The sequence below is a fragment of the Rhinolophus sinicus genome, linkage group LG12, assembly GCF_036562045.2.
Source record: "Rhinolophus sinicus isolate RSC01 linkage group LG12, ASM3656204v1, whole genome shotgun sequence".
Classification (NCBI taxonomy): Eukaryota; Metazoa; Chordata; class Mammalia; order Chiroptera; family Rhinolophidae; genus Rhinolophus; species Rhinolophus sinicus.
The window spans coordinates 12,462,519-12,489,739 of record NC_133761.1 but is presented as its reverse complement, the minus strand read 5'-3'; the positions used below and the strand labels follow the sequence as shown (position 1 = coordinate 12,489,739).

Sequence of the window (27,221 nt, the reverse complement as noted above, 5' to 3'; positions counted from 1 at the left end):
TGCTCAGAAAACTGCAGTTTTATTTCTATTTTTTCTGGGTCCTGCGCGAGGGCATCCAAAGTTCTCCGCCTCAGGGCCCACTCGGGAGGGCGCCCCGGCGGAACCGCCCACTCTGCTATCTGGTCCTCCTCCTGCAGATCTGTTTGTCAATCAACAAACACTGCGCCTAGCTTGCCAGCACTGTGCTGAGTAGGGGGACCCCCCGGAGTTGGATTCTTGGTGTTGTAAATTCTTATGTTTGTATAATGCTTACAAAGCATTTGCACATCTGTGATCTCAGGAAACACTTACTAGGCACCTCCTATATTCCCAGCCCAGTGCTCGGCGCTGCGTTCAGAGGGACATTCCCAGCCTCAGAGTTGGAGGGGGTGCTCAGATGCAGTGATTTGAAAACGCGCAGGTGCACACTATCCCTGCCCCACGGCAGAACCCGCTCCCGCCGGCCGAGGCCAGTCTTCTTATGGGCGTCCACGGAAACGAAACCCGGAGCCACAGCCTCAACGTCTTAGAAGACCCCCGCCACCAGTCTCCTCCACTTCCCCCAACCCTTCCCCCAACAGCTCACTGAAACGCACTCGGTGTTAAAGGAAGCTTCATGTCACTATCATAAATAGAAAACGGGTTTTTTCCCCCAGCATAATACATGTTAAAATAAATACATAACTATTAAATAAAAAATACTCGTCCATGTAACCATCTAAAATCAGCCAGACTGCCTCAAACTTACGATTTGTATATTTCGCTATATGTAAATTTTACCTTTAAAAAAAGGTAAATTAAAACTGGTTCCAGCCAATGGCAGGCAGGCATACAGAAAGGTTTGGGGAGTGTAGTGACGTCTACAAGTTTGAAGGGCTTCCAAAGGTAAAGCTGTTTGATGGGCCAACGGACCTAAGGACAGAGAGGTGGACAGATTCCGGAGCCTGCAGAGTCGTAAGATGCTAATATAGATTTAGGTGGTGGATGTATGGATATTCAGTGTACGATTCTTTCCATGTCTGTTTATCTGAAAATTTGAATTATAAAATGTTGGAAGAATTTTTTAAATCACTCAGAATTTGGGAGATAAGGTGGAATGTTAAGGGGGCAAGTGGTAATATGAGCGTGAGAAGAAGAAAATAACATCTTAAGAACAGGCACCAGGATTCCTGCAAGTTGGGGGGAGAGAACAATGGTGGATTGGGGTGAGGATCTCTCTCTACTTGGACAGAAGGCCCAGACAAGGCAAGATTGAGAGCTCCAGGACAGGTGAGGCCCGGCAGGTAGCCGACAGGCCAGGTGGGCTCCCTAGGGCATCCTCCTGTCTCCTTAGGAGGAGTAAGGATGGGGGCAGGTTGCCCTGACCTCAGACCTCGAGGATTGGGTGGAACTTCCCACCCTCACGGGCCCCAGTGGGAACCCCACGACCTCCCAATGCTCGGGAAACTCTGTCACCCACGCTCCCTGGCGGTGGGAACCCGACAGAGGGGCAGGCTGGGGATTAGGTTACCAGGGTCCCAGGCCCACCCCACAGATGCAGGAGGGCAGACAGGCGGGGCCGGAAAGGGGACCCCACACATACACACACACACACAAACACTCACAGGAATCCTTGCAGGGTCCCTGAAGCCCTGTGGACTGCAAACTTTGGGTGTCACGGCAGTTTCACCCAGATTTCCAGGCCCAAGGAGTGCTGACTGACGTGTGGATTGTCCAATAGCCCTGTGTCCCACAATTGCAAACTCGCGGGTCGAGCAGGCCCACGACTGGAAAGGTGTCCAACGGATAAACTCGCGGTTATTCCGTGTCAGGACCGCAAATAATTGGAAACAGCTCAGGTGTCATCAACAAGAAAGTGGTCACAGGAATGACTGTCCGTCCCAGCAGCAAACAAGAACAATGGACACGAAATGAGTGAAGAGAGCGGAGCAGAGCTGGGTGTGGTGTGTGCCACCATTTCTGTAAAAGGGGGGGCGGGTATATTCACATTTGCTAGTATTTGCACACTAAATCTCTAAATTAGTGTGCAGGGGCGCTGGGCCATGGGGTCTCCGCCACCCCCTCACCCCCCATGGGCTTCAGTCTGTCCCTGCTCTGGGAGGGGGAAGAAGGGAGGCGAGGTCCAAAGCCCCAGGCTCCGGCTGGGGGGTCGGGGGAGCGGGGGAGGCTGCCCCTCGGACACACTGCACTTCCCGCATGCCGTCCTCACCCCCCGTTTATGGAAGGTAGACAACTTGAGCGGAGGAGCGGTGCAAATATTCCACTAACGTGTTTCCATCTTTGAAGTGCCTCCAGTTTTCAAAGGCTTATCTGAACATGTCAGTGTAATGAAACACACACGTGCTTCCTCACTGCTCAGGTTGATTTGTGGGGGGGAATCCGCAGGTTGCTCCCTAATTGGGTCCAGAGTAAAGGGTGGTCAGTGCTACATGCCCACCAGGGTCGCAAGCGCAGAGGCTCCCGCAGGAAGTGACCCCCTGGCCTGGCTAGTAGTGACTGATGGCGGAGGACTGGTGGGCGGGCGGGGAGGGAAAGGACCTAGTGGTGCTTGCCGAGAGTGGGGGGAAATTCCCGGGAAAAGTCCTTCCCACTTTCCGGCCTTGGCACCCCAGATGTTCTCTCCACCTGCTATGCATTCTCCACCATCAAGCCCCTTTTTTTGTTATGGGGAGCTCTTCCTTGTCTTTCTTCAGCCAGGTCCAAGGTCCCCTCCTCTGCTAAAACCTGATCTCCATCTCCTGCCTTATTTGCGTCTCCTCCACCTTCCTTGGGTGAATGAAGGTGCACCTTCCTCCCCGCACATTTACTTCCGGAACAAACTGAAGGGGTCAGTGTTACCACCGCCCTTCGTGTACAGACGCGCAAACTCTAAGTAGGCGACCCGGCCAAGTTCAAACCGCGGGTAGCGGGGGAGGCAGAATTCCATCCTGAGTCACACAACTACGCTGGGCCCTTCACCATCACTCCATCTACCCCAGCAGCGTTTTCCAAAAGTGTTTCCTCATTTTGGCACCCCCTAAAATAATTTTGAAAGACATCTATGCACCTCCTTGCAAAATAAGTTGATAACCTAAACTTTCTCATTGTTAAGTTCGAACAGTGACAGAGGATGGAATATCCAGTAGATTGCATATGATGATTAAAAAATAATAATAAAACAGCATACATGCCTTCAATGAAATCGAAATATCCTATGGCTTCCATACAAACTACAATCTATTTTAAATATACATGAAGAAACTCCTCTTTAACACTTTAACACTTGTCAAGTTTACACTTATTTTCCCCAAAACTCATATTTCCACTCCACTTCTACAGAATTTTATCCTCATATAATACATATTTTATGTTTCAATACCTGTTATTGATCACCCTAACATACCTCTCACAATAAAAATATACACATAAATTGAAATTTTTTTTGTTTTCTGTGACCATAAGGCTCTGTCACCATTTTCTTTTGACATTATTTTTATTAGTACCCAATTAATGAAAACGCATAAATCTATTTATAGACGTGAAGAATAATTACTAAATGTAAAATTTTATCAAAAACAAATATCCATGAGATAAATACATCTTTTAAATCCCATTTAGTTTATGTACGCATGGCCAGCTATTACTTTTTGCTGGAATGAGATGGGGTTCAGCATTAATTCTATTCGTATTTTTCATATTTACAGACGTAAATGTTGAGAAACTTTGTTCACACGAAGAAGTAAAAAAAGATGAGAGGAATTTTGTTTCAACACTAAAACTCAATTCCTTAAACCATTTCAAACTGCAGGATTTGTTGGTACCGGGGCATCACAGTTGTTAAGAGCCAGGACTTTTCTTGTCACCCCTGACCTCTCCCTGTACTTCCATCCCACCCACAGGGCACTGCTCCATCTGCTTCGCAGGGATCACAACCAGACTCGGGGTGGCATCTGCCCTGATCACATCCCACAGCCTGTCTTTCCTCAAATAGTTATTTGCAGTCACTGCTTCATTTGGAGGGAAAGTGAGGGCGGGTGGGTTCCAGAACCCATCCTCACTGTGACTCTCGTCTCCTTTCCAGCTCTCTCTGCTTTAAAAATAAAATAACATAAATAAGAAATAGAGAGAGGGTGAAGAGCCTGGATGAGGGGAAACGTTATCAGGGAAAGAAGGAGGCCAGGGAAAAGCGCCCCATTGGGGGCGTAAGTTCACCTGTGGTACTTTGGGAGTTGGCATAGGTTTCCCAGGCCTGGCCCATTCCCAACCAGGACGTGGTCACATGGTAGGACTTGGCTGTGGGCCCACGTGTCTCATCTCATTATTCTGGCTGTAACAAGCCAGAAGCCAGGGCGCAGCCAGCTGAGCAAGTCAAGGGAGGCTGAGAGAGGCCAAGTGTAGGAAGGGAGGAGATTTTCCTCAGACACGCCCTGTGGGAAACAACCAGTGGTTCTTTTGTCATCTGTCCAGGGCAGTAGAAGGCCACATCCTCCCAGCTGCATTTTTAACTGGACGTGTGGATGGTGATGAAAGTTAGCCTGTTGTTGCTGGAAGCTTCTGAGTTGTGCTGACAGAGCACTGAGAAGGAAGGCCTCCCCCTGACAGTCCGGATGTTCCCTGAGGGGCTCGGCCCTTCTCCACACCAGGCCAGAGGAAGCCATTGCAGATGCTAATCTGACCTTGTCTGGGTCCTGCTTACCAGCTTCAATAGCTCCCACAGTCCCTGAGATAAAGGCCAAAGTCCTCATGTGCCCCCTGACACATGACCTCTTGAGGTCATCTCACCCTCGACATTCCTTGGGCAGCCATTCCCTCCTGCCTCCCCCAGCTAATTCCTACTGCACGTACCTGTCAGGACCTCAGAGAGGCCTCCTGACCCCTGGGCTAGGTCAGCCTGCCTGCTCTGGATTCCCATAGCTTTTGTTCCCCTGACCTTAATGCTGTCCCAGTTCAGTGTCACAATTTCTCATTTACTGTAGGTACCCCCACAGCACAGGCCATGCTGTAGGCTGTTCAGAGTCCATGATGGGCCCTCCAGCATTTGCTGATGAAAGGAAGCACTTCTCACACTCTACCCGTTATTGCTTGTCTTTCCTGGAAGGTAGAGACTGCAGTTGGTTCATTTCTATATTCCCCATTTGTAGTCTGATCAAAGACCTATTTCCTTGTTCCAAAGATACGAGTATACAGGTTCTGATTCCAGGAACCAAGAGGGGCTTTCCATCAACAGGATAGGGACAAACTCTAAGGTCAATTGCCCTCCTCCATACACAGGTGGAGAGGACGGTGAGGTCCTCTAGCCAGAAGAGAGGAAAGGGTTACAGCATTCACTTCTCAGACCTTCCCACTCCACCCCCTTTGACAGGTGAGACAGATGGTGGTGGGTGTGATCCCAGCAGCCCTGGGGCCCCAGGGAGCTGGGCCTATCCCTTCCAATTTCACACCTGGAACAGGACAGTGGTTTTGCCTGCAGTTCCAACAGGTGTAACGGCTGTGGCAGGGGTCACAGTGTATGTCCTGACTCCCCAGTCTTTGTGCGGACATAGAGTCATGAGACCCCGTTCTTCACAGAGGTAATGGGTATCGTGGTTCTTACCTGCCCTGGCCAGGTATCCAGGGGCTGGGCTGCTTAACCATTCATTATTTCAAATCATATCACTAAAATCTACTCCCGCACCTGTGTTATAAACGTAGCGTTTGTACCTGAAGTTGCACAACTACATTATGGCAGAGTTGCATCATTTGATTCATAATTTAAGACTTAAGAGGCTTCAACTAATTTAAGTGACAATGTGACGGCTAAAGAGGGAAAGTCTGATTACAAAGTGGCATTTACTCGGAGGTCTGGGATCCCTCCAGCACCTCACACATAAATACATAGTAGGGACTCAGTAAGTGTTTGTTGAATGAATGAATGAATGAATGATATAAAGTTTGCTATCCTGTGTCTGTGGGTCTTTTTTATTAAGAAATCTGTCCCCAATTTTCACACACAGACTCTCACCGCAGAGCAGGTCTTTTCTCATGGAATGGAAGAAGGGCGTTGGCCACAGTTAGATGATTCACCCTTACAATCTGTAAGTCACTAGAACCAAAAAGGGGTGCAAGCCAGAATCTTCTAGAGCATTGCTTTTCTCAGCAAAAAGAGTTAATCAGCAAATGTTGGCAGGGGTGGGGGACCATGTAGAAGGAATGCATCCCACTTGGTCCACAGAAGTGGCTGAAGCTGGTATTTCCACTCTCCCTTGGGGTAGGGGTTGCTGGAAGGTGACCAATTATTTCACTCAACAGGTATTTACCAAGTGCTACTGTGGGATAGCCCCTGGGATCAAAGTGGTGAACAAGACAGAATCAGTTCCTCCCTCATTGAGATATTGAGTAAACAAATACATAAGCAAGGAAATTCCATATTGTGGTAAGTGCTACAAAGGAGGTAAGAAGAGTTAAGCTGAGGCCCACAGGATGAGTTCTTTGTTGTAGACAACAGAATCCACTCTAGCTGGCTAAGCAGAAAGGTATTTATTACAGAGTATTCCAGAATTTCCAGGAGGCCCAGGGGACCACATTTAGATGCCACCGAGACATGACCAACCCAGACAGGAAGATGTGCAGCCACACCGTGGACTGTTCCAATGGAAGCCTTCCTGCTGCCACCTGTCTACCTCTGACATCATTGCTGCCTAAGCTGCTGCAGCAAAACAACCACATCCTTGGATGGAGTCTGCTGATTACTCACAAGCACCATCCAAGTCGGGAGAGGATGCTCAGACCCTGTCAGAGCCTGGGTCCCAAGCAGAGCTCTGGATTTGGGGCGGTCTGGGAAAGGAGTTTTGAGTGTCCCAGATGCCACGGAAAAGCACAGTAGAGGAAGGCTGCAGGGGGTCATGAGGGATCTGACCTGTATGTGGCCACAACACACAAGAAAATGTTCAAAATGATGACGTCTAGTGGTGTGACTGTGAGACATGTTCGCTTTTTTCTTTCATTTTAGTGTATTTTATTTTATTTACTTTTGTTTGTTTTTCTCAAGTTTTTATGACGAACATGTAATATTCACAAAACAAAAGGCAAAAGCCAATAGAGCTCTTTTTAGAAGAAAGGGACTCTGAAGAAAGGAGACAGAGTGGACTCCTATCGAGGAAGAGTGTCCCAGCCCAACTTGGAGGGATGGTCCTTCTGGTTACCCCCTCCAACCTGGTGGCCACAGAGACAAAGGGGTTCTGACCATTTGGAGACCTGTACCCAGAGCAACATAAAATTCCTAAGAATCATCTCTAGCTCAGGTGTTCCTGAGATGAGCTTTTACTCGTATATATTCCTTACTTTACCGTCTGATATCTTCAACCTTCCTGTCCCACAAGGGCAAGTCACACAGGGCAAAACTTTAGGGAGAGATCACAGATCAGCAGTTGCGAGGGGCTGGAGGTGGGGGACATGGTTGACTACATACAGGAGGGCATGGCGAGTTTTTGCAGTGCTGGAAACAGTCTGTACTTTGATCATGGCGGTGGTTACATGACTGTATGCTTTTCTCAAAACTCATAGAGCTGTACACTAATGCGGGTACATTTGATGGCATCTAAGTTACACCTTAATTTTTAAAAGCTTCTGCAAATTTGCTAGCCCCCAAATGGGAGCTCCTATGGTTGTACTGCATGTCAGAAATTGTGAGGAATGGACTGGGAATTCTAAAATAGGAAATTTGAAAGGGCAAAGAGACTTTGCCTCTGTGGGCCCCTGGGAATTTAGTTATGGTTTTGCTGGGTGCTGAGAATGGACTCATGGAAGCCAGCTGTGAGAAAGATGCTCCCACGAAAAGCAACTGTAGAAGGACCTGTGGGTGGGTGGGTGGGGTTTGGGGTACCTGGCTGGACACCCTGGCCCATTTTCGCTCCCCACACAATGGCTTCGCCTGCCAACAGAAGACAGCAGCTGCTGGAGCCCGTGCCTGCCTATGCTGAGCTGATTATATACACAGAATGGATTGATCGGTGTTGACGGGAAGCTATTTTCCTGTCTGATTAATTATGCCAACTGATTTTCAACTTAATTGCACTTTTCAGGTCACTGGGTAATGAGACTGTACAATTTTCGTGCTGCTGCAGGCCTTGATGGGGGAAGTAGGAGGAAAAGAGTGGCAACTGCTGGTTAAGGGCAAACAGGCGTCCTGTTCCTCCAGGTTCCTGGGCCCACAGCCCAGGCTCTCAGCCCTTGGCTGCCCCCCAGACAAGCTCTGGAATCCTATGTGAGTATATTCTCCCTGTGTAAGCTGGTCTCTGCCCCAGGGGCTCTTACCCATCTATTCACCAATAAGTATTGATTGAGTGAGTGTATTTGCTGTCTATTCTAAGAGGTTTCAACTAGAATCTTGGTGTCAAGGGGGCAATAGGGAAAGACAGTTTATTAGGTCTCTCCTCTTCGAGGTCCCAAGGATTGTGGGGAGGAGACAACATGGGGGCAGAGGGAGGGTTATCCAAGGTCGTGAGTTGGGTTCCTTCACTGTTCCTCAAAAGAGGAGAAGAAATTCCTTTTAAACTCTTTTTCGCTTCTTTGGACTGTGCTTTAGCAAAGAAATACTATTCCACCACTGGACTGAGCCACCTGGGCCACAGCCTCCATGGAGTTACAGATGGTTCTGGCAATCTCCTCCAGAGACGTCTGGCTCCTAGTGCACTAACTATTGGAAGGCCACCCAATCCTGGGTTTCTGGCATAGTTCTCCTAGCAGATATTGGCAAGGCCTTGCTTTTATCCCATTGGCACTCACCCTTCCCTCTCACTGCACGCACCTGTGACTCTGCCCGAAGGTTTTGTGAACAATGGGGCAGGTCAGCAGTGATGGGGAATTAAAGTGGCCCCGGGAACAGCCCTCCACCAATGACAACTGGAGGTTGGTAGATACATTCCTCAGCTTGCTCACCCATTGGCCATTGGGTAGGAATAATCTGAGATGTGTTCTCCCAGAGGTCCTGGCAGGACTGAATGCCAGATGTTCCCACAGATGTTCATACCCCCAGTGGTAACCTGCTCTTTATCAGACCTGACTGTGGCTCCCTTCCCTTCCCATCTCACTCTCCCCTCCCCAATCAGCTTCTTGGGGAATCATCTCCCAATTAGCTACTTGTGCAGTCGGCCCTCTGTATCCACGGGTTTCCCATCCGTGTGTTCTGCATCCATGAATTCAACAATCTCAGACAGATATTAAAAAAGAAAAAAGTATGTTGCTGTTGACATGTACTAACTGTGTAGTGAGGCCTATGATGGCTGCGTCTGAATTGAACATGTACAGACTTTCTTCTTGTCATTATTCCCTGAACGATGCAGGATAACAACGATTTACATAGTATTTCCATTGTATGAGGTAGTGTAAGAAATCTAGATATGATGTAAAGTATACAGGAGGATGTGAGTAGGTTACATGCAAATACTGTGCCATTGTATATAAGGGACTTGAGCATCCACAGATTTGCTATCCACAGGGGTCCTGGAACCAAGCCCCCACAGACACTGAGGGACGGCTGCGCTTGAATCCGAGTCTCAGAGTCTCTTTCTGGCAGAACACAATCAAAGACAGTCTGGACTCTAGATATTGCATTCTACTGACATAGAATTGACCATGACTTGATCCGGAAAGAAAAATGTGGCTTCTCCCTTGGGAGTTCCTATACTTCAAACACTCCTGCTGTCACCTACCCCTCCAGCAGTGAGACCGACAGAGCCCACTGGTCCAAGGGCTCAGACACAGCCACAGAGGCTTTTCAAGATGTTATTTCAATCAGCCTCTTCCCCCAGACCAGCGCTGGCCCCAGAACTGTAACCTCTCTGGGGGCTCTGTTCAAATATGACAGCGACGATCACAGTACGGGAGAGAGACAGGAGAGAAGAGCTTTTTCAGAGGATAGGGAGGTCCGGGAACTTGGGTGTTTCCAAGAGAAAGGAGGAGCACCTGGCCTGATTCCAGCTTCCCTGCTCACATGGGTGGGAAGGCAGATCTCAGGGGCAGCAGTGTCCCCCACGGGGAAATTCTGGTCTTCTCAGCAACCAGAGCTGCAGCTGAGGCGCACAGGAGGGGAACCCCAAGGCACGGGGGTGATGATGCTAAGAGAGCCTCCCTGCTTTGTAGCAAAGCCCCCAGGGTCTGGGGGAGAGTTGTGCAACAGGCAAGCTGGAAACTGGCTCACCTCGACCTCCCGCTGCTGCTGGGAGGAGAGGAAATCTCCCAGGGCTGAGTGTGCCAAGGCATGATTGAGCCAGCACCCTGGCCTGCGGGCAGGGTAGGTGTCACTCAGAGATAAGCCAACCCCTGACTACAGTTATGATCTCCGTGAAGCATTGCTCAGGACAGCAGGAAATCACTTCCTTGGAGCGGGTGCGAGGGGTGGCAGGTAGCCCTGGATGCTGGGTGCTGTCCAGGAGTGCCGGGAGCGCCACTCCTCGGTGCTGTGGCCTGCTTGCCTCTGATACCAAGAACAGTTGAAGTGCCAGCCTCCCCTCCACGACTCAGGGACAGGGCAGCATGAGCCGGTCAAGGCACATGGGCAAGATCTGGAAACGCCTGGAAGACGTCAAGAGCCAGTGGGTCCGGCCGGCCAGGACTGACTTCAGCGACAATGAGAGTGCCCGGCTGGCCACAGACGCTCTGTTGGATGGGGGGCCTGAAGCCTACTGGCAGGCACTCAGCCAGGAGGGAGAGGTGGACTTCTTGTCCTCGGTAGAAGCCCAATACATCCAGGCCCAGGCCAAGGAGCCGCCCTGTGCTCCAGAGAACCCAGGAGGGGCCGAGGCAGGAAGCAAGGGACTCGACTCCTGCTCCCTGCCATCAGGTACCTACTTCCCTGTGGCCTCAGAGGGTAGCGAGCCCACCCTGCTGCACACCTGGGCCTCGGCCGAGAAGCCCTACCTGAAGGAAAAGTCCAGTGCCACCGTGTACTTCCAGACGGACAAGCACAACAACATAAGAGACCTTATTCGCCGCTGCATCTCCCGGACCAGCCAGGTAGTGATGGCGGAGCCTGTGTCTCCTGCGCCATGGGCGGGAGGAACGGGACATGGTAGAGGAGGAAGAGTGGGGTACGTCCTGCTCTGAGGGACAGAGTCCGGATGACTGGGGCTTAAGGGGGAGTCAGGGATGTTACTCTCTGCCTTGCCCTGGGGCACTGGCTTCCTGATTCCATGTGTCGTAGTCTGGGTCCCCGCCACCACCCTCCATTCCTGGGACCTCCTACAACAGCTCTCTGCCTGGCCCTCCTCTTCCATCTTGGTCCCCAACCGTCCAGTCTCTACACGGCTGCAGACACTTTTTCTGTACTTCAACGCTAACTTGGTCCCTTCCCTGCTGCCTACACCATCTTCTGTCTGACCACCAGCTGGATTCAGGTGCCGCAGTCCCTTGTACAGACTGGTCTAAGCAGAGTGTGCAGGTCACTCAGTATTGAGTGGCAGGAGGTGGGAAAGGCACTGGAGAGGCTGTGGGCCAGGCAAAGGAGTGTGCTCTTCCCCTGGGGCAGCTGGGAGCCACGGAAGGCTCTAAGCAGGGACAGAGCCACAGCCCACTTCCACGGGTGGCCCGTGGCTGGGGATCCAGCCCCCTTGGCAGCTCTGTGGGCACAGCCCATCCCTGAGGCCTCGTGTGTGCGTGCGCACATGTAAGAGACATCACAAAGTCTGCCTGCAAAAGCCTTACAGGCAACAAAATGGGTGAAACCCATGAGGGCCTGGGACAAGAGGTTGTGGTGGGGATTTGGGCAAAGGAGACCCACCCAAAGAGCTGGCCACAGCTCAGCGCCAGCAGGGCCAATTCTTCCTACCTGCTCGGAGTGGGCAAGTCTTACTTTTAGGTGAAATCTTCTGATGTGTAAGTGTTGTGCTAAATTCCTAACACGCTGTATTGGTGACAGAAAAGACATCAGCAGGCCTGAGGGCCACACAGGCAAGAAAAGAAGCCTTGCTGATAAGTAAGGGAAGAAGAGGGACTCAGCCAGGAGATCATGTTTCACAAGCCCTAACCAGGCTTCTTTCCAGGGAGTGTCACTCACCCTTTGAGCGGCAGCTGCAACTGAGAATTTCCCGGATACCAGGGGCCCCCACCCCTCAGGAGCACATTGAACTGAATGCTCCGAGATCCTACAGCTACACACTTAGAAACAGGCCGTTGGAGCTGGGAGGGACGTTGTTCAGCGTGGAACCTGAGACCGGGGAGGCTGAGGGACTTGCCTGGGCCGTGCAGCCAGCTCCAGGCAGGGCCCACGCTCTTGCTTTCCTGCCTGGGCCCATCTGTCAGCTCCTATTGCCACCCTGTCATGGAAGCGTGAAATACGGCTCTGAAGCAGCCCAGCGACACGAAAAGCAGGCACGCCACTCCATCCATTCTTACCTTCTATTTAATTTTCCAGAACTCGGCTCCCTTTCTCCCGCCCCTTCCACACACAGCCTCGCCACTCATGCTGGCTGTTTCTGGAGCCATAAGATTTCGTGCGGTATTGAACTTGGGAGGGGATTCAGTCAAGAGACTGGGACCCCATGAAAAAACGAGCTTACATATCAGCTTGGCTTTTTTGAGTTCTTTTGAATGTAACCAAATTTGAAAATGATAGTGACGAGAGAGAGAGAGAGAGAGAGAGATCTCTACAGACGACGAAGTTCTTGCCTCGTCCCTCTGTATCTTCGGGAGGGTGGAGTGGGCACCCGTAGACCTGTGCTGAACAGCCATTTTGTGCACCTGGAGTAAGAGCAGCAGTTGACAGCAGGCAGCCACTGATGGCCTGTGACTCCAGGACATTGTGACAATTCCTGACCAAATGCCAATTATGGTGCCTGAAATTCTGTCAGTCAAGCAAGGATGGCAGAGCAGAGCAAGAGGCCTCCTTCCTTTTGGGGAGCTCCTTGCTAGAGAGCAGAGGGGAAGAGAGGAGAGGAGAGCAGAGGAGAAAAGAGGAGAGGAGAGGGGAGGGGAGGAATGGAAGGGAGAGGAGAGGAGAGCAGAAGAGGGGAGAAGGGAGGGGAGGAGGGAGGGAGGGAGGGAGGGAGGGAGGGAGGGAGGGAGGGAGGGAGGGAGGGAGGGAGGCGAACACTGGTGGGTGGCAGCCCTGGGCTTGAGCAACCCTCTGTGCCTGGAAGTATAGGGAGGGTGACTAAGGCAGGCTTCATGGAAGAGGTGAGTCTCAAAGGCTGAGTAAGAATTTGCCAGACAGAGAGATGAGGGAAAAGACTTCCAGGCCCAGGGAGTGTCAGACACAGAGCTCAGGAGGTGTGAGAGGGCTCGGGGTGTCCTGGAGGTGGGGAGACAGGGTCATCCCTCTGGTGAGACAGACCTTGTTGATGTGGAGTGAGGGTGGGGGGAAGGATCAGAGCCTAGGAGCCGCTGTGCCTTATACTTTGGGCCAAAGAGTGAGCAACGGTTCTCTGTTCTTAAATGCGCCTGGGATTTGTTTAAACCAGGTGCAGTAAGCCACACAGCCATGGCAATGACTGTCACGAAGAAAGAAGTTTTTACTCACATTCCCTAGAAGCACAAGGCACAGCATGCCAGGCAGGGCCACACAGGAAGCACCAAGGTTGGTCAGGAGGCAGAAAGGGCAAGCGGAAAGCATGGACACAAGCCTTCACTGTGATTTTGCCGGAAAGACAGGGCAGGGCAGGCCGAACAGTTTAGGACTGGCTAGTTTGAGTCATTTGGGCAGGCTCTGGGCTATCGCTGGTCCCCAGTTGTCCAGGACCTGGCCCTGGGTGATTTAGGGGAGGGGGACTATTGGCTTGGTGTGTGAGAGTTAGATGAGGGGGGTGGTTGCCTGGTTTGCATGTCAAAGGTGTGCTGATAGGGAAGGTGTTTGCTATCTCTAGGAACGTTAGCTCTGGGATGTCAAAGCATCATCAAATACGGACAACCAAAGTGTGGTTAATACATCAACCAAGTATGGCTCAGGATACTGTGCCCCTGTCAGGGGGTCTGTGAGGTCCTGACCTTGTTAACCACTCATCTGTGTGAGGCCAGATTATCTTCACACCCTTCCACCCAAACAACATAGCCCAACTGATTGCTGCAGAAGCAGACGTAAAAAGCCAGCTGCCTTCTGCCAAGCCAGACACCTCGGAGATTTGCAAAACTGTAAAACAGTATCACTCTGCTCACTACATTCTGTTGTTATTGTTGTTTTGGAAAATATAGCAACTTTTCATTAAAACCATTATTTAGGTTAACAGGTAGTAGGCTTAATATTGTTTTGAGTAACAGTATTAGTTATTTTAAAATAACTGATAAACATTTAAAAATTTCCTCAGTTTCCGTTTCTCATATGATACATATCAATAGCCACAATCCACAGAGACTGAAGCTCTCCGGAATCCTCAGTAATTTTTAAGACTGTAAAGGGGTCCTGAGACCAGAAAGTTGGAGAAGTTTAGCAGGCAAGCCCCATCTCCTCACTGGACCACCTCTACCTCTGCCCCTCTCTTTCTCTCGACAAATAATACAGATTCCTTGAAAAAAGAAAAAAAAATCTAACCAGCTTCTGGGAGGCTGGGTGGGTGGAGAGGGGCTAACAGAGGAGCCAGAAGGAAGAAGCCTCCCACTTGCTCCCCCCACCCCAGGTACCAAGGTCTGACTTTCAGGCTGAGCCCCCGCCTTGGGAGGGGCTGTTCCCCATCCCCACCACAGGCCACTGGCTCATTGAGAGGAAAGTGGGCAGGGGGACAAGGGAAGAGGGTCTAGGATCAGGACAGGGACAGCGTGAAGCCACCTGAACAGAAACTGCACAATCCCCTGCAAGGAGCTGATGAGCAGGTACCCCTCCCCACACCTGAGACCCAGGATTCCAGGGCTTTGATCCAGGGTCCCAGGTCAGGACAAAGGTCATACCTCCGACAAGGGCCTCTGAGGAAAGGACCAGACCTGGGAGAGGAATCCAGTTCCCCAGGCACGTGGGGGTCCCTGCCAGGGCACAGGGCACTCCTAACCAGTATGGGAGCCCAAGGTCCGCCAGAGTGGGGCAGCCCCAAGGACCAGTGAGGGGTCCATAGCTCACACCATCCTCCTAGATCTGTAGTAGGCTTTCAGTGGAGTTTCTTAGAGGAAGTTGCTCTCTGCTCTGGGTGTCCTGGCTGTGGCAGAGTACTGGCATATTATCACTACTCCAGATTGGGCTGTGGGGGCAGGGAGTACCAGGGGAGCACCTGGCACAGCCAGGCACAACACACACAGATGGGGTCCTGTGATTGGATGTGGGTGGTCCCCGGTGGTCTAGCCCACAGCTGCCTTTTCGAGGGCTGTTGACCACATTGCTCTGTGGTCAGCAGAGCGGTGCTGGGGGAGGGCCCGCCTGGGCCTCCTTCCTTTTCTCTGTCCACGTTCTCTGTGAGCTCTGCTCTGGGGTCCCCCAACCCGCCCAAGGCTTGACTTTCCTTCCCTGGCCCACCCCTGCCCCACACGCTGAGGAGGCGCTTTGTCCCTCAGGCGGGACCCAGTGAAAACAGACAGGTGGAAAATGGAGTCCTTTTCCTAGGCCTGGAGTAGAATGGGGTGGGGGGCATGGCTCTGCATTACGGCTTGGGGCATCTTCCTGGGTTCTACCCATGAGGCTTTTGGAAAGCTACTTAACTTCTCTGCACCTCCGGCTCCTCACCTGAGGAGGCTGGGAGACAGTGTTACGAAGTTTACAGAAGGTGAACGTTGGCTGAGAGTAAGTGCTTCGCAGATCGCAGATCGTCACTGCTGCAATTAAACTCATATGTCCAAAGCAAGCTCAAAAACGAGCATCAGTGCAGAGGGGAAGAGGAAGAGTAGAAATAGAAGCACAGCGTGGGTGATGGGGGTGCTAAGTGCCCCCCAAGAGCTGTCCCCAACATGGTTGGTGGCCCCACCAGGACCCAAATCCCATTTCCTCTCTCGCCCCCTGCCCTTCCTGAAGCAGGAGGATTTCCAGCCATGAAGGGCTCACATCCGCTGGGCAGGTAGCTAGGGATTCTCGGCCAGGATTTGAGGTTCCCACAGCATTGCCCCTGGATGGGGCTCCTCTGTCTCACTGACGCTCCAGATTCCCAGAGCCAATCTGCCAGCCTATGCTTCCAGGCCAACTTCCTTCTTGAGCAAGATGTCACGGAAAATCCCAAGATATCTCAGCCAACCCCACTCTCTGTGCTGGGGCATCTGATTGGCGTTAACAAGAACCCCACTCTTTTGTTTTTATGCCTATAGAGGTGTGGGCACTCATTTTAATCCTCTTCCGTGACCTGGATTAAAACAACATTCTTGCACGGTGTTATCCTAATATTATCCACACTTGCTTACGAGCAACGCATACAAAAATCAGAGTCGTATTTTAACTACACACTAGAATAACAACCTTTACTCTTGCACATGCTTACATTTATATTATCTGGGTTTACAGTTAGGCCCACCTTGCACGATAGCTAATGCTCTATTATTGTGCAGCGTTTTATAGGTAAAGAAACTGGGGCTCAGAGAGGCTAAGTGACTTGTGCAAAGGCACTCAGCTAGTTTCCAGTAGCACCAAGACTGGAGCCAAATTCCCTAACTCCCAGTAGACCTGGATTATCTGCTACCTCTCTGTGTTTGTTTCAAAGAAACACTGTAACAAATCATCACACCTTTGGTGATTTAAATCAACAGAACTCTATTCTTTCACAGTTCTGGAGACCAGAAGTCCAAAATTAAGATGTCACCTGGGCCATGCTCCTCTCTGAAGTCACTAGAGGAGGATCATTCCTTCTTTTCCCAGCTTCTGGTGACTCCAAGCCTTTCTTAGGTGTGGCTGCATAACTCCAGTCTCTGCTTCCACTTTCACACTGCCTTTTCCTCGTCTCTCTGTCCTCTGGGTATCTTTCATAAAGACACTTGTCATTGGATTTAGGGATAATCCAGGATAATCTCATCTTGAGAGTCTTAATGACATCTGCAAAGGTCCTTTTTCCAAATGAGGTCACATACATAGCTTCTGGTGGCTAGGATGTGGGCATATCTTTTAGGATATCATCATTCAAACTTCTACACTCTGTAAGGTAGCATGCCCAATCAGGAGACAGAAAAAGTTACTGGTCTTGAAGCAATCCAGCTGGGAGACAATCCCAGCAGGAGGCAAAATAGAACTAGACCTAGTGAGCCTGTATTTGCAAGCATCCCTTAAATCTGGACATCGGGTTATTTGCAAACCTGCCCCCCTTCTCTGTCAGTTGGTCATCTGCTCCCTAGACCTGTGTCAGGGAAAGGACTCACTGGAAAGCAACTGGGAGGCTTTACTGACCTCCTGGGGAGAGAGAATTGTCTCTTTCGTCAATACCTTAGAGAAGGAGGCATTTATTTTTCAGCAGAAAAATAAGGACCTCAGTGTTATTGGTGCTATAAGCTTAAATGTGGACACTTAATCATGTGATAACAGGGCATGGTTCTAAAGGATCACGGGTCTCAGGATTAGAACATCTTTTCTGACTGCTAGCTCAGAGTGAATAATTTATCAGCACTTCCCTCCCCTGTCCAGACACCCATATCAGCTGAGAAGAAAGTCAACTCCAAGTGGGTACCAGCTATCTCCTTCGCCTGTCTCTGTGCCCATGCTGTTGAAAAAAAAAAAAATGGCCATAGATCCCCATCAAAACATGCCTGTCAGCTTGGGCTTTGTGCCTATCTGTCTGCACACCACTTTCCCTCACTGGCAATCATAGTGGACATACTACCATTTTGTGCTGTTTTCTTTTTTCACTTAATCCATTAAATTTAAATACATATTTGCTGAGCACATATTATATTGCAAGTTTTACTATAACATTTCACCGGCTCTTATAGTTTCTATGTAACATTATAATTATCATAATAATCTACTGGTCAGTATACTACAATTTGAGTATTAAGAAGGACTCTTCATTGGGTGACAAAAAAGTCTAATTCTGCTCTGCTTCTGCTGTGTGGGAGTTTCCCCTACACCACCAAGCAATTCTCGAACACCAGCTGGGTATTCTACAACTGAACTCACACCAATGAAAGGCCAGGTTGACACCTGTGTTTCTGACCAACCAGCTATAGATTGAAGAATCTAACAACCCTCTCCTAGTTTCGATTAATTTGCTAGAGTAGCTCATAGAACTCAGCAAAATATTTTACTTACTGGATCATCTGTTTATTATAAAAGGATTGTCAGGCAGGGACTCTGGTCCCGCTCCCTGCACAAGAACGCAGACCAAAAAGGAACACCCACGGAGCCATAGATAGGGGAGTCATACCACTACAGTCTCGCTGGCGGCTGGTTTGGTGACACAGGAAGCAGGCTCCACACAATGCGCAATCCACCATCCACTTCTCTGCCAACCAACCCACCAACCGACCCCCTAGCATAACCACGGCAGTTATATTAGTGGCTAATGGCTGATTACAGCTGACGGCCAACTAGTCACAGCTGATGGCCAACTAGTCACAGTTGATGGCCATCTACTACTGGAGCCAGCGCCTTTCCACGTGAGGCCGAGAGCCTGGAAACTGCTCTCCTGGCTCTGTCTCCACAAGGATACGACTCAGGAAGAGCCAGGTGGAAAAGATTCACAGAGCAAGGAATGGGGAAAGGGTCCTGAGCTTCCATGCCCTCCCTGAGTGCACCAGTCTCTCCAAGTCTTTGCTTGTTCACCCATGTGGAAGCTCTCCAAACCCATCCTTTTGGGTTTTTATGGAGGCTTCATTACATCAGTGGTTGATTACATCATTGACTGTTGATGATTGATCCAACCTCCAGCTCCTTTCCCTTCCCGAGGGGCCAGGGGACTGAAAGTTCTAACCCTCTAATCATAGGGTTGGTTCTCTTGGCAACCAGCCCCCATCCTTAGGTTTGGTCCAAAAGCAATCTCATTAACATAACAAAAGACACTTTTTAGAAAATTCCAAGAAACCTAGACACCTAGAAAATTCCAAGGGTTTTCAGAGTTTGGTGCCAGAAACAGGACAAAGACCAAATATACATCTTTATTATAAATTACAATATCACAAAAAGTAACCCCAAATAAATTTAAGAAGAGGAACATGCATTGACACCCACAATGGAAAAGTCCATAGTAGGACTGGACTCAGGCTCAACTGAAACCAGATGTTCAAATGGTGATGCTGGCAACCTGTCTCCGCCTCTTGGCCCTGCTTCCCCCCAACCCCCCAAGGTTGGCATCACTTTCAGGCAGGCTGTCCCCACGTGGTGGCAAGATGGTTACCAGCAGCTATACTTTATAATCTACTAGCTAAGCAACCCTAGGGGAAAGAATGCCTCCTTCCCCCAAGAGTCCTGGGCTGACTCTCATTAGCATACTTTAGGTCATGTGCCCACCCTTGGGCCAATCTCCGTGGCCAGTGAGGGATACAGTGTTCTCATTGGTCTGGCACTGGTGATGTGTCCTCCCCACATCCAATCCAAGGTATGGCAGTAGCCCCCCTAGACCATGTTAATTGTGCAGAAGCAGTGATTTCTTAAAGTGAGATTGGGGTGTCATTGGTGGAAGAAGAGGAAGGCATGCTTGGCAGGCAGGAAGACATACGTCTCTCCCCTTTGCTGGATATCTAGGGTTCCCCGCTCCCTGAGTTTCTGTTATGATCGGGGATGCAGTAACTGCTGGCACATCTCAGTCTAGTCTAGTTTATATGTGGGGTCTCTACAGGGATTCTGTTAGAGGCAAGGATTCCACAGCCTAAAAGCATTTGAAAACCAGTGGCCACAGAGAGCCTTCGAGCTCCAGAAGGCTGAGACTCCTTGACATTAAATCTGTCCCTTTCCTCTGAACCTGCCCAGCCACCCCCTCTTCTTCTCTTCCCCTCTCTGCTCTCATTTTTTTTTTTTTTTTGGCTTTTCTCTCCTTCCTCCTCTGCGTTCTCCACTCCAACACTGGGCCAGAGGATTTGTGGGGGGGCTGGAAAGGAGGGGTCAGGACAGAGGCAGGGCCCTGCATGCCAGCTCTTCCTGTCCCTCCTTGAATCCTGCCCTGACAGACCCTCTGCCACCCCAGCCTTCCCCTCTAACACAGCACCAATGGGACCAGCTCTCCCAGGCCCACTGGGACTTAGGACAGTTGGCTGAAACCAGTTAGCACCTGACTCTGACTCTACTATTTGACCTCTCTGCCCTGGCCCAGGTGCTGGCCATCCTGATGGATGAGTTCACAGACGTGGAGATCTTCTGTGACATCCTAGAGGCGGCCAACAAGCGTGGAGTGTTCGTCTGTGTGCTCCTGGACCAGGGAGGTGTGACGCTCTTCCAGGAGATGTGCGACAAAGTCCAGATCTCTGACAAGCACCTCAAGGTAGGGCCCCCCAGGGAGTCCCAAGGGTATTCTGTATTAGAACAAGATAGGCTGTGCATGGTAGCCGGCGCCCCCATCTCAATGGCTCTACATAATAAAGGTGTACATCTTGTGAGCCCCCACAGTCCAGTGGAGGCCACCCCCATCTTATAGCCATGCCATAAGGAATGCACAGCCTCCCAGAGAGCAGTGAACAGGGAAACAGGGCCCAGAGGATTTCGCAGGATGTTTTTAGGGCCTGACCTGGAAGAGATTCTCATCACTTCTGCTCATTGTCCTTTGACCTCCCCTAGATGCACGGGGCTTGGGAAGTATAAAGGGCCTGTGGCTGACTGGGGAGCAACAGTCTGCTGCATCCGCCTTTCCTCCTCCCGGAGGAGCAAACCCTGTGGACGTGCTTCACCGGGCAGGACCACATCCAGAACCAGTCTGATACGTATTTAGGACTCCACAGCCCCAACAGGAAGCTCATCCTCTTAGACTTGACCGAACAACCGACTTTCTTCTTCTGGCAACGAGAAAAGGAACCCAGAGATAAGGGTTCATTCAGTCATGTCAAATGTTGGGCAGCTAATTCAAATGTCAAATGTCAAAGTATCCATAGCTTTCCTGAGCAGGCCCGGTTGAACAGCCGATGGGTGCTCCTCAGGGTTCCCTTGGTGACTCCCCTCTAGCTCAGGCAGGTCAGCGTCCAGGAGGCCCACCCTCCTCCCTTCCTCCTTGCTTTCCCCTCCACACTGACCAGCAAGCAGCGCAGTGCAGGCGCCTCCTGGCGCCACGGGTCTCCGGTCCTGTGATTACTGGGTCTGCCTGCCTTTATCTAGATCACACTTCCTCGACATGAGGCCATCGAGGCAGGTCCAGGCAGTCAGCACAGGCTTTGCCGTCATGGCTCACACCGGCGACACTGACTGTCCTGTACTCACCAAAAGGCAGTGGGATGTGGCCCTCCTGCCTTCTCAGAGCTTACGGAGAGGCTGAGCGGAGCTGTTGGAGGCTTTGCGCATCCTCTTCCCAAAGCCGGCCTAGCAACTGGCGGGCGTTCTCAGGGTCCCAGCAGTATCTGCCTTCGCCTGAGACCCCCAGGCTTCACCTGCCCTTTCATTTCTCTAGCCTTCCAGGGGATCCAGCTTGAGGGCTGGGGCAGCAGACGCTGCTGGGGAGGAAAAGGACCAACAGGGCCACCATCTGGGTTGTGGACACACCTTTTTGTAGACAGGACAATTGAGGGTCCATTGAAGTCACCACAGAGCTGCCCCCTCGGGCTGTACTGAGCCTTCCCTCTGACCAACATGAGGTCAGGGACTTATGTCACTAAAGCCACTTACAGGCAAGGCTGGGCCTGCCACTCTTCTACGGTCTATAGGAACCTAGACTGAAGGCTCTACGGGCAACAGGCCCTTGTCTGTCTTCTATTTCCCGCTTTTATAAATTCTACCATCTCCCCCTTCCCCCTTTTCTCCCATTACTCAAATAATGTCAGGACGATGAAGACAATTTAGAAAACTCAGCCAAGGAAAAAATAAAAATGGCCCATAATCCCACCAACTCCTATTCAAGTCTTGACGAACATCCTTCCAGGATTTTTCCTAAGCAAACGCGTATCTATAAATACATAATTTGTGCGTGACACCTTCACTTCCGTCTCAACAGAACATTTCCATCCGGAGTGTGGAAGCAGAGGTGTACTGTGCCAAATCCGGCAGGAAGTTCGCCGGCCAAATCCAGGAGAAGTTCATCATCTCGGACTGGAGATACGTCCTGTCTGGGTCGTACAGGTGAGCACTGGGTTTCACCTGTCGCAGGTTTGCAGTGGCTCAGGCAGGCACACCCCGCCCCACACACACACCAGCAGCTCCCAGGACACTGCTCCTCTGCACAGATCTCCGGTTTCATCTCATACACGAGGCTGGAGGCAGGACTGGCCGGGGATAAAAGGGGACACCTGAGACCTTGCTGGGAGGACTGCAGGGTAGAGAGGCACTTGCAGGTGCCTCAGTTTCCCTTGATATTGCAATAGGACATGGAATCCTCTTTTTCCCTCCTCAGCCTTCTCAGGCGTGATTATAAAGCACGCAATTTGTTTTGGGGTGTGTATGTCTGTGTGTGTGCATGCTCCATTTTATTCTTAAAATGTTTTATTATTTTCATATAACAAATTCATTGATATATCGTTCCCATGCCAGATCATTCACCCATTTAACATGTGCATGCCATTCTTTTTTAGCATGACTTTCCTCATCTGTAGTATGGGGATTGGGTGTCTTAACACAGACACCCCTCTGTGCTAAACAACACAGAAATGCATTGACTATAAAAGATTGCTAAATCTGTTTATATTGCAGTTAAGAACCTTGGCTCCTCAAAAGGCATCTTAAGGAAAGTGAAAAGTCAGATTATAAACCGGGAGCAGGTTTTCATGATGCCCTGACAGGATTAGTGTCAAGATTCACAAAGAACTCCTGTGAGTCACAATAGGGCAACAGAGCGTGGGTGAGGGATGTGGGCATGCAGTCAGCCAGGTGGAAGGACGCGCGTGTGAAAACACATGAACAGATGTGTCTGCAATAGTGATCGAGAAAAGGCAAATCCAGGCTAGAATGAGTTAGTGTCTTATACCTTTCCAACCAGCAAAGAAAACAAAGTCTGACAATACTAAGTGTTAGATTTACGGGGTCTTTTATACATTGCTATTGGGACCGCAAATCAGTGCAGTGACTTTGGAAAGAGTTTGGCATTTTCTCCTAAAGCTGAATATTCACCTAGTTTATAACCCAGTCATTCTACTCCTAATGTACTTCCAAGAAAAACTGGTTCACTGTACAGTAGAAGACAAATACAAGTACATTCGTAGCAGCACTGGTCATAAAAGAAAAATTGTGGAGGTAACCCCAATTCCTACAAAGGGGAGAGTAGATGAATAAACCATAATCGAGCCACCAGTGGAATATTATACAGCAGTTAAAAATGAATGAAGTACAGCAACAAGAGATAACATGGATAAATCTCAGCAATATATGAAGTGAAAAAATCCCCAATGGTTGTCATGTTAAAAACAACTGAAGTGAAATATTTACTTTCCAGAATACACAAAACTTTTTTTTTTTTTTTTTAAGTTATGGAGAAAGGAAACTATGGGAAGTATGACACAGGATTCAGGCTGATTATTTCCTCTAATTTGGGGATCAGGAAGAATGGGTTATGGAAGGGACCATATGGTTAGATGTCAGTTATTGTCAAGATGCCAGCTTTTTATTTTAGGTGGTGGGTTCACAGTGCTTATTAAAGTATTTAAAATAACAAAGTAAATAGCTCCATACATTCAAATGGGCCATGAATAGACAGACCAAAGACAGTGGGTCTTGAGCCAAAAATTATGATTAAGTCAATTATATGCACTTAGGGGACAAAAAAAACAATAAAATGTATTTCGTACAATGGGTGGTGATAAAATGAAGTGTAAAAGGTAGTGCAGGACGCATGGGCCTGCGCGGTGTAGGTACGGGGAACCCCTGCATGGTGCACAGGGAGGGGCGTTCCAATTCTGCAGGGACGCACCGAGGACACGGAGGTACGCAAGGGCCTTGGGGTGGGGGCGCAGGGTGCGTGGGGGCCTGAAAAGTTGCCAGGGCGGCTCTGGACCTGTTTCGTTGAGCAAAGCATGCAGTTGTTGGCCTAATTTAGCCTGGTTCCAAACAACACAGGGCTCTTGCTATCTTAGTGTAGCCGGGAGTCCCACTGACCCTGTGTCTGCTGCCTTCCCTGCCACCTGGCTGGCCCCAGGCTCAGCATCAGCTACTCAATCTGGGGCTGCATGGGTGGCTCCTGGGCGGGAGATGAAGTTTAAACAAAGCCTTTTTGTTCTTCCCACGATTGCTCCATCCCATTGCGTGTGGGCCCTGCCCTGCCTCACAGAGCGGGGAACCCGCAGGCTGGCACTGCTGTTTGGTGGCAAGGCACGCGGGGGGGATGGAAACTGAGACCCTCGGTGGGGACTGTCTCGCTCATCTCGGGTGCTGTCCCTCAGCGTGACCTGTCCCCCTCTGACCATCCTGTCCCCATTCCTCTCCATGCCTAGGTTCACATTATTAGGAGGCAGGACTCTATCCTGATGCTCTTGGTGGGTCTTCTGTGCTGTCACCAGGCATTTTCAAGGTTGTTTTTTTGGGGGAGGGAGATTCAGGGGTGGTGTGAAAAAGGGAGTTTTCCATCAGAAAGAGAGGGGAAGCTGGTGAAATCAGGGAATTATAAAAAGTAATACATAAACACCTTGAGCATTTTGTTTTCACTTACAACCTGTAAGTGGAGAGAAGAACAAGACCGCTGCTGAGGGTGTTCTCTCGTGGGTACCTAGGCAAACCACACTTACGCCTGGCACCTGTGGGCTCGCCCTGTATTCTCCTTGCCATCTCCCAAAGAACATAGGATTCTCCCTCCCCTCACACCCCTTCCGGGTCCACATGCCTGAAAACGGAGCTACACCCTTTAGATTTTCACACACAAACAGCCCCTGCCTTCCAAGGAGCAGCCACGTTTCTGCAGAGGCCTTCCCCAAGCCTGTTTGGTTAGAAGAGGCAGGTGTCCCCACATTTCACAGGTGGAGCCACTGAGCCCCCAGTGGCTAGGTAACTCATATGAGCACACAGTTGGGGACACTGGGACTCATCTGGCCCTCAGCCCTTTTGTGCTTCCTCAGGGACCATCTAAGGGGCTGTTGTCTGAGCACCAGGAGGGAACCCTGACCTGAAGCCAGGGATTCAGTCTGGCAACTTCATCATTCACCTGCAGACATTTGCGGGTCTCTGAGCTTCGCTCTGCCATCTGTGAAAGCGGGACACCAGTGTCACCCTCCAGGGGTTCTGCCAGCACAGAGTGGTGGTGGTCACATTAAACCCCTTCCTACCAGCCCTGCCGGTTGCTCCACGTCCCCCCAAGGAAGGTCGCAGAGGCCTGGAGCCACGGCCCCCAATTCCCACCCCTCACTCTCTCTCCTCCTCCCCCCAGCTTCACCTGGCTCTGCGGGCACGTCCACCGGAATATCATGTCCAAGTTCACGGGCCAGGCGGTGGAGCTGTTCGACGAGGAGTTTCGCCACCTCTACGCCTCCTCCAAGCCTGTGATGGGCCTGAAGTCCCCCAGGCTGGTCACACCCCTTCAGCCCCGAGCAAGCCGCAGCCCCTCACCCGGCCGCCTCAGTGGCAGTAGCTGCTCCCACAGTGACCACACGTCTTCTGACCCCTTCAGCAGCCCATCAACAGGAAGCAACCCCCAGAACCTGAGTCTGTCCAAGTCTTCAGGGCCCAGCAGCCCCCTAGCCCCAAACCCGCCTCTGCCTCCCAGGTTGCAGCCCTACCATGGCCTTTGGGGGGCCCTGACCCCACAGGCCCACTTCTCCCCGAGGCCCCACGATGGCCCGCCCGCTCTCTGCAGCAACCTCAACGCCTACAGGTCCACAAGGCTGCAGCTCGAGCAGCTTGGCCTGGTGCCCAGGGCAACCCACATCTGGAGGCCCTTTCTACAGGTCTCCCCCCATTTCTGAAGGGCTCCTTCTACCAGCTGCCATCTCAGGGCCAGCGCTGGGCATTTCTGGGTTCTCTGGCCCATGGAACCCACCTCAATGATTATTAGCAGCGTTGACCCTTCTTCCTTTTGAGCTAAAGGCACTGGGACATCATTGCCTGTATTTCAATGTTCCTGGGCCTGAGACCCCCACTGGTCCCTGGGTTCCCCTCTCTAATTTGACCTATGCAGCACATTCCAGAAGGTTCCAGGGAGCTGTGTGTGTGTGGGGGGGTGGAGCTAGAGGACAAAATTGTGAAAATAGAGCCCCTTTCTTCCAAAGAGCAGCCAGCACTTGAACATTCTTTGAATCTCTGTAATGTAAAAAGGCGCAGATACAGCCCATGTTTTACATATGGGTAAACTGAGGCACCAAACGACAGAGCGTTGATGAAACCAAGGTACTCCCGTTTCCCAGTGCCCAGGAGCGGTCCATTCCTCACAGATTCGGGAGAATGTGTGGGAACAGTCTGGATGTTTCTGGGAGAGGTAGGACAACTCCCCCTCTCAAAGGTGTAATACTGGGTGTCCCTGGGCCCGATGAGTTAGGGAGGAGGCCCTAGAACCTGCTGCTGTAAGTTGTGTGGGGCCCGTTGAAATTGTAGCCACCAAAGATTGGGCAAGCCAAGGCGTCTAGGGGATGGTTGGACACGGCAGCTTAACAGCTCAGGTTCTTGCTTCCAAGAGCCTTGGGCGAACCTGGCGGTGCCTGAGTCCGGGCAGGTCCCAAGGGCTTGGATTGTTGGGATCCAGCAGTCTTGAGCAACTAGGGAGGGTTCAGCATTGACCTTGCAGCCCCCAGGGCCTGCCCGCTGTCTGCAGATCCAGGCGCCTCTGTCTGGCTCACTGCCCTTGTGAAGCAGGAATGCTGAGCCCCTCATAAGCCCATCATTCCTTCCTTCTCAGATTCGCAGTGTCTCTAGGGTGGAACTAGACTCTGAGGACACAGGGTGCCTTGGGAACACACAACCCACGTGTTGAGGTCAAGACACTTCCCAGAGAAGTAACAGTTAACCAGAGACCTAAGAACAAGGGTGTGACAGCTGGGCGCAGGGAGGTGAGCCAGGCTGCTCCAACCGCAAAGAAGCAGGTGAAAAGCCCACACCCCTTCCTATTTCCATGTCCTCCTCCTGCCACCGACTCTCTCAGCAAATGTCTTCCGGTTGCCCATTTCCGTCTCTGAAGCTTTGCCTTTGCTGTGGAGGGCTGAGTCCACCGCTAGTGGCCTCTGAACCTGACAGCACGCGGCAACCCAAGACACGCTCTGTAGAGGCCATCTCCCTGCAGCCCATCCCTGTTTGTATTTGTCCCGTATTCCTGGCAAAGGCGGAGGCGTCTTTGCTTCTGTTTTCTTTTAAATTGTATTCCTGTCCTCACTTGACTTTTTCCCTCCTTAGTTCCTGAAAGTCCAACAATAACAAAAAACGCTTT

General features: G+C 50.8%; 1 protein-coding gene across 1 annotated transcript; it reads left to right on the top strand.

Annotated features, from left to right (window-relative positions):
• The first annotated feature begins 10,368 nt into the window (after positions 1–10,368).
• On the top strand, positions 10,369–26,062 carry FAM83A (family with sequence similarity 83 member A). The gene is made up of 4 exons (XM_019718291.2): positions 10,369–10,950; positions 20,064–20,231; positions 21,885–22,009; positions 25,236–26,062. The coding sequence occupies exons 1-4, from the start codon at positions 10,471–10,473 to the stop codon at positions 25,768–25,770; spliced, it is 1,308 nt and encodes a 435-aa protein (XP_019573850.2). The 5' UTR covers positions 10,369–10,470; the 3' UTR covers positions 25,771–26,062.
• The last annotated feature ends 1,159 nt before the right edge of the window (positions 26,063–27,221 follow it).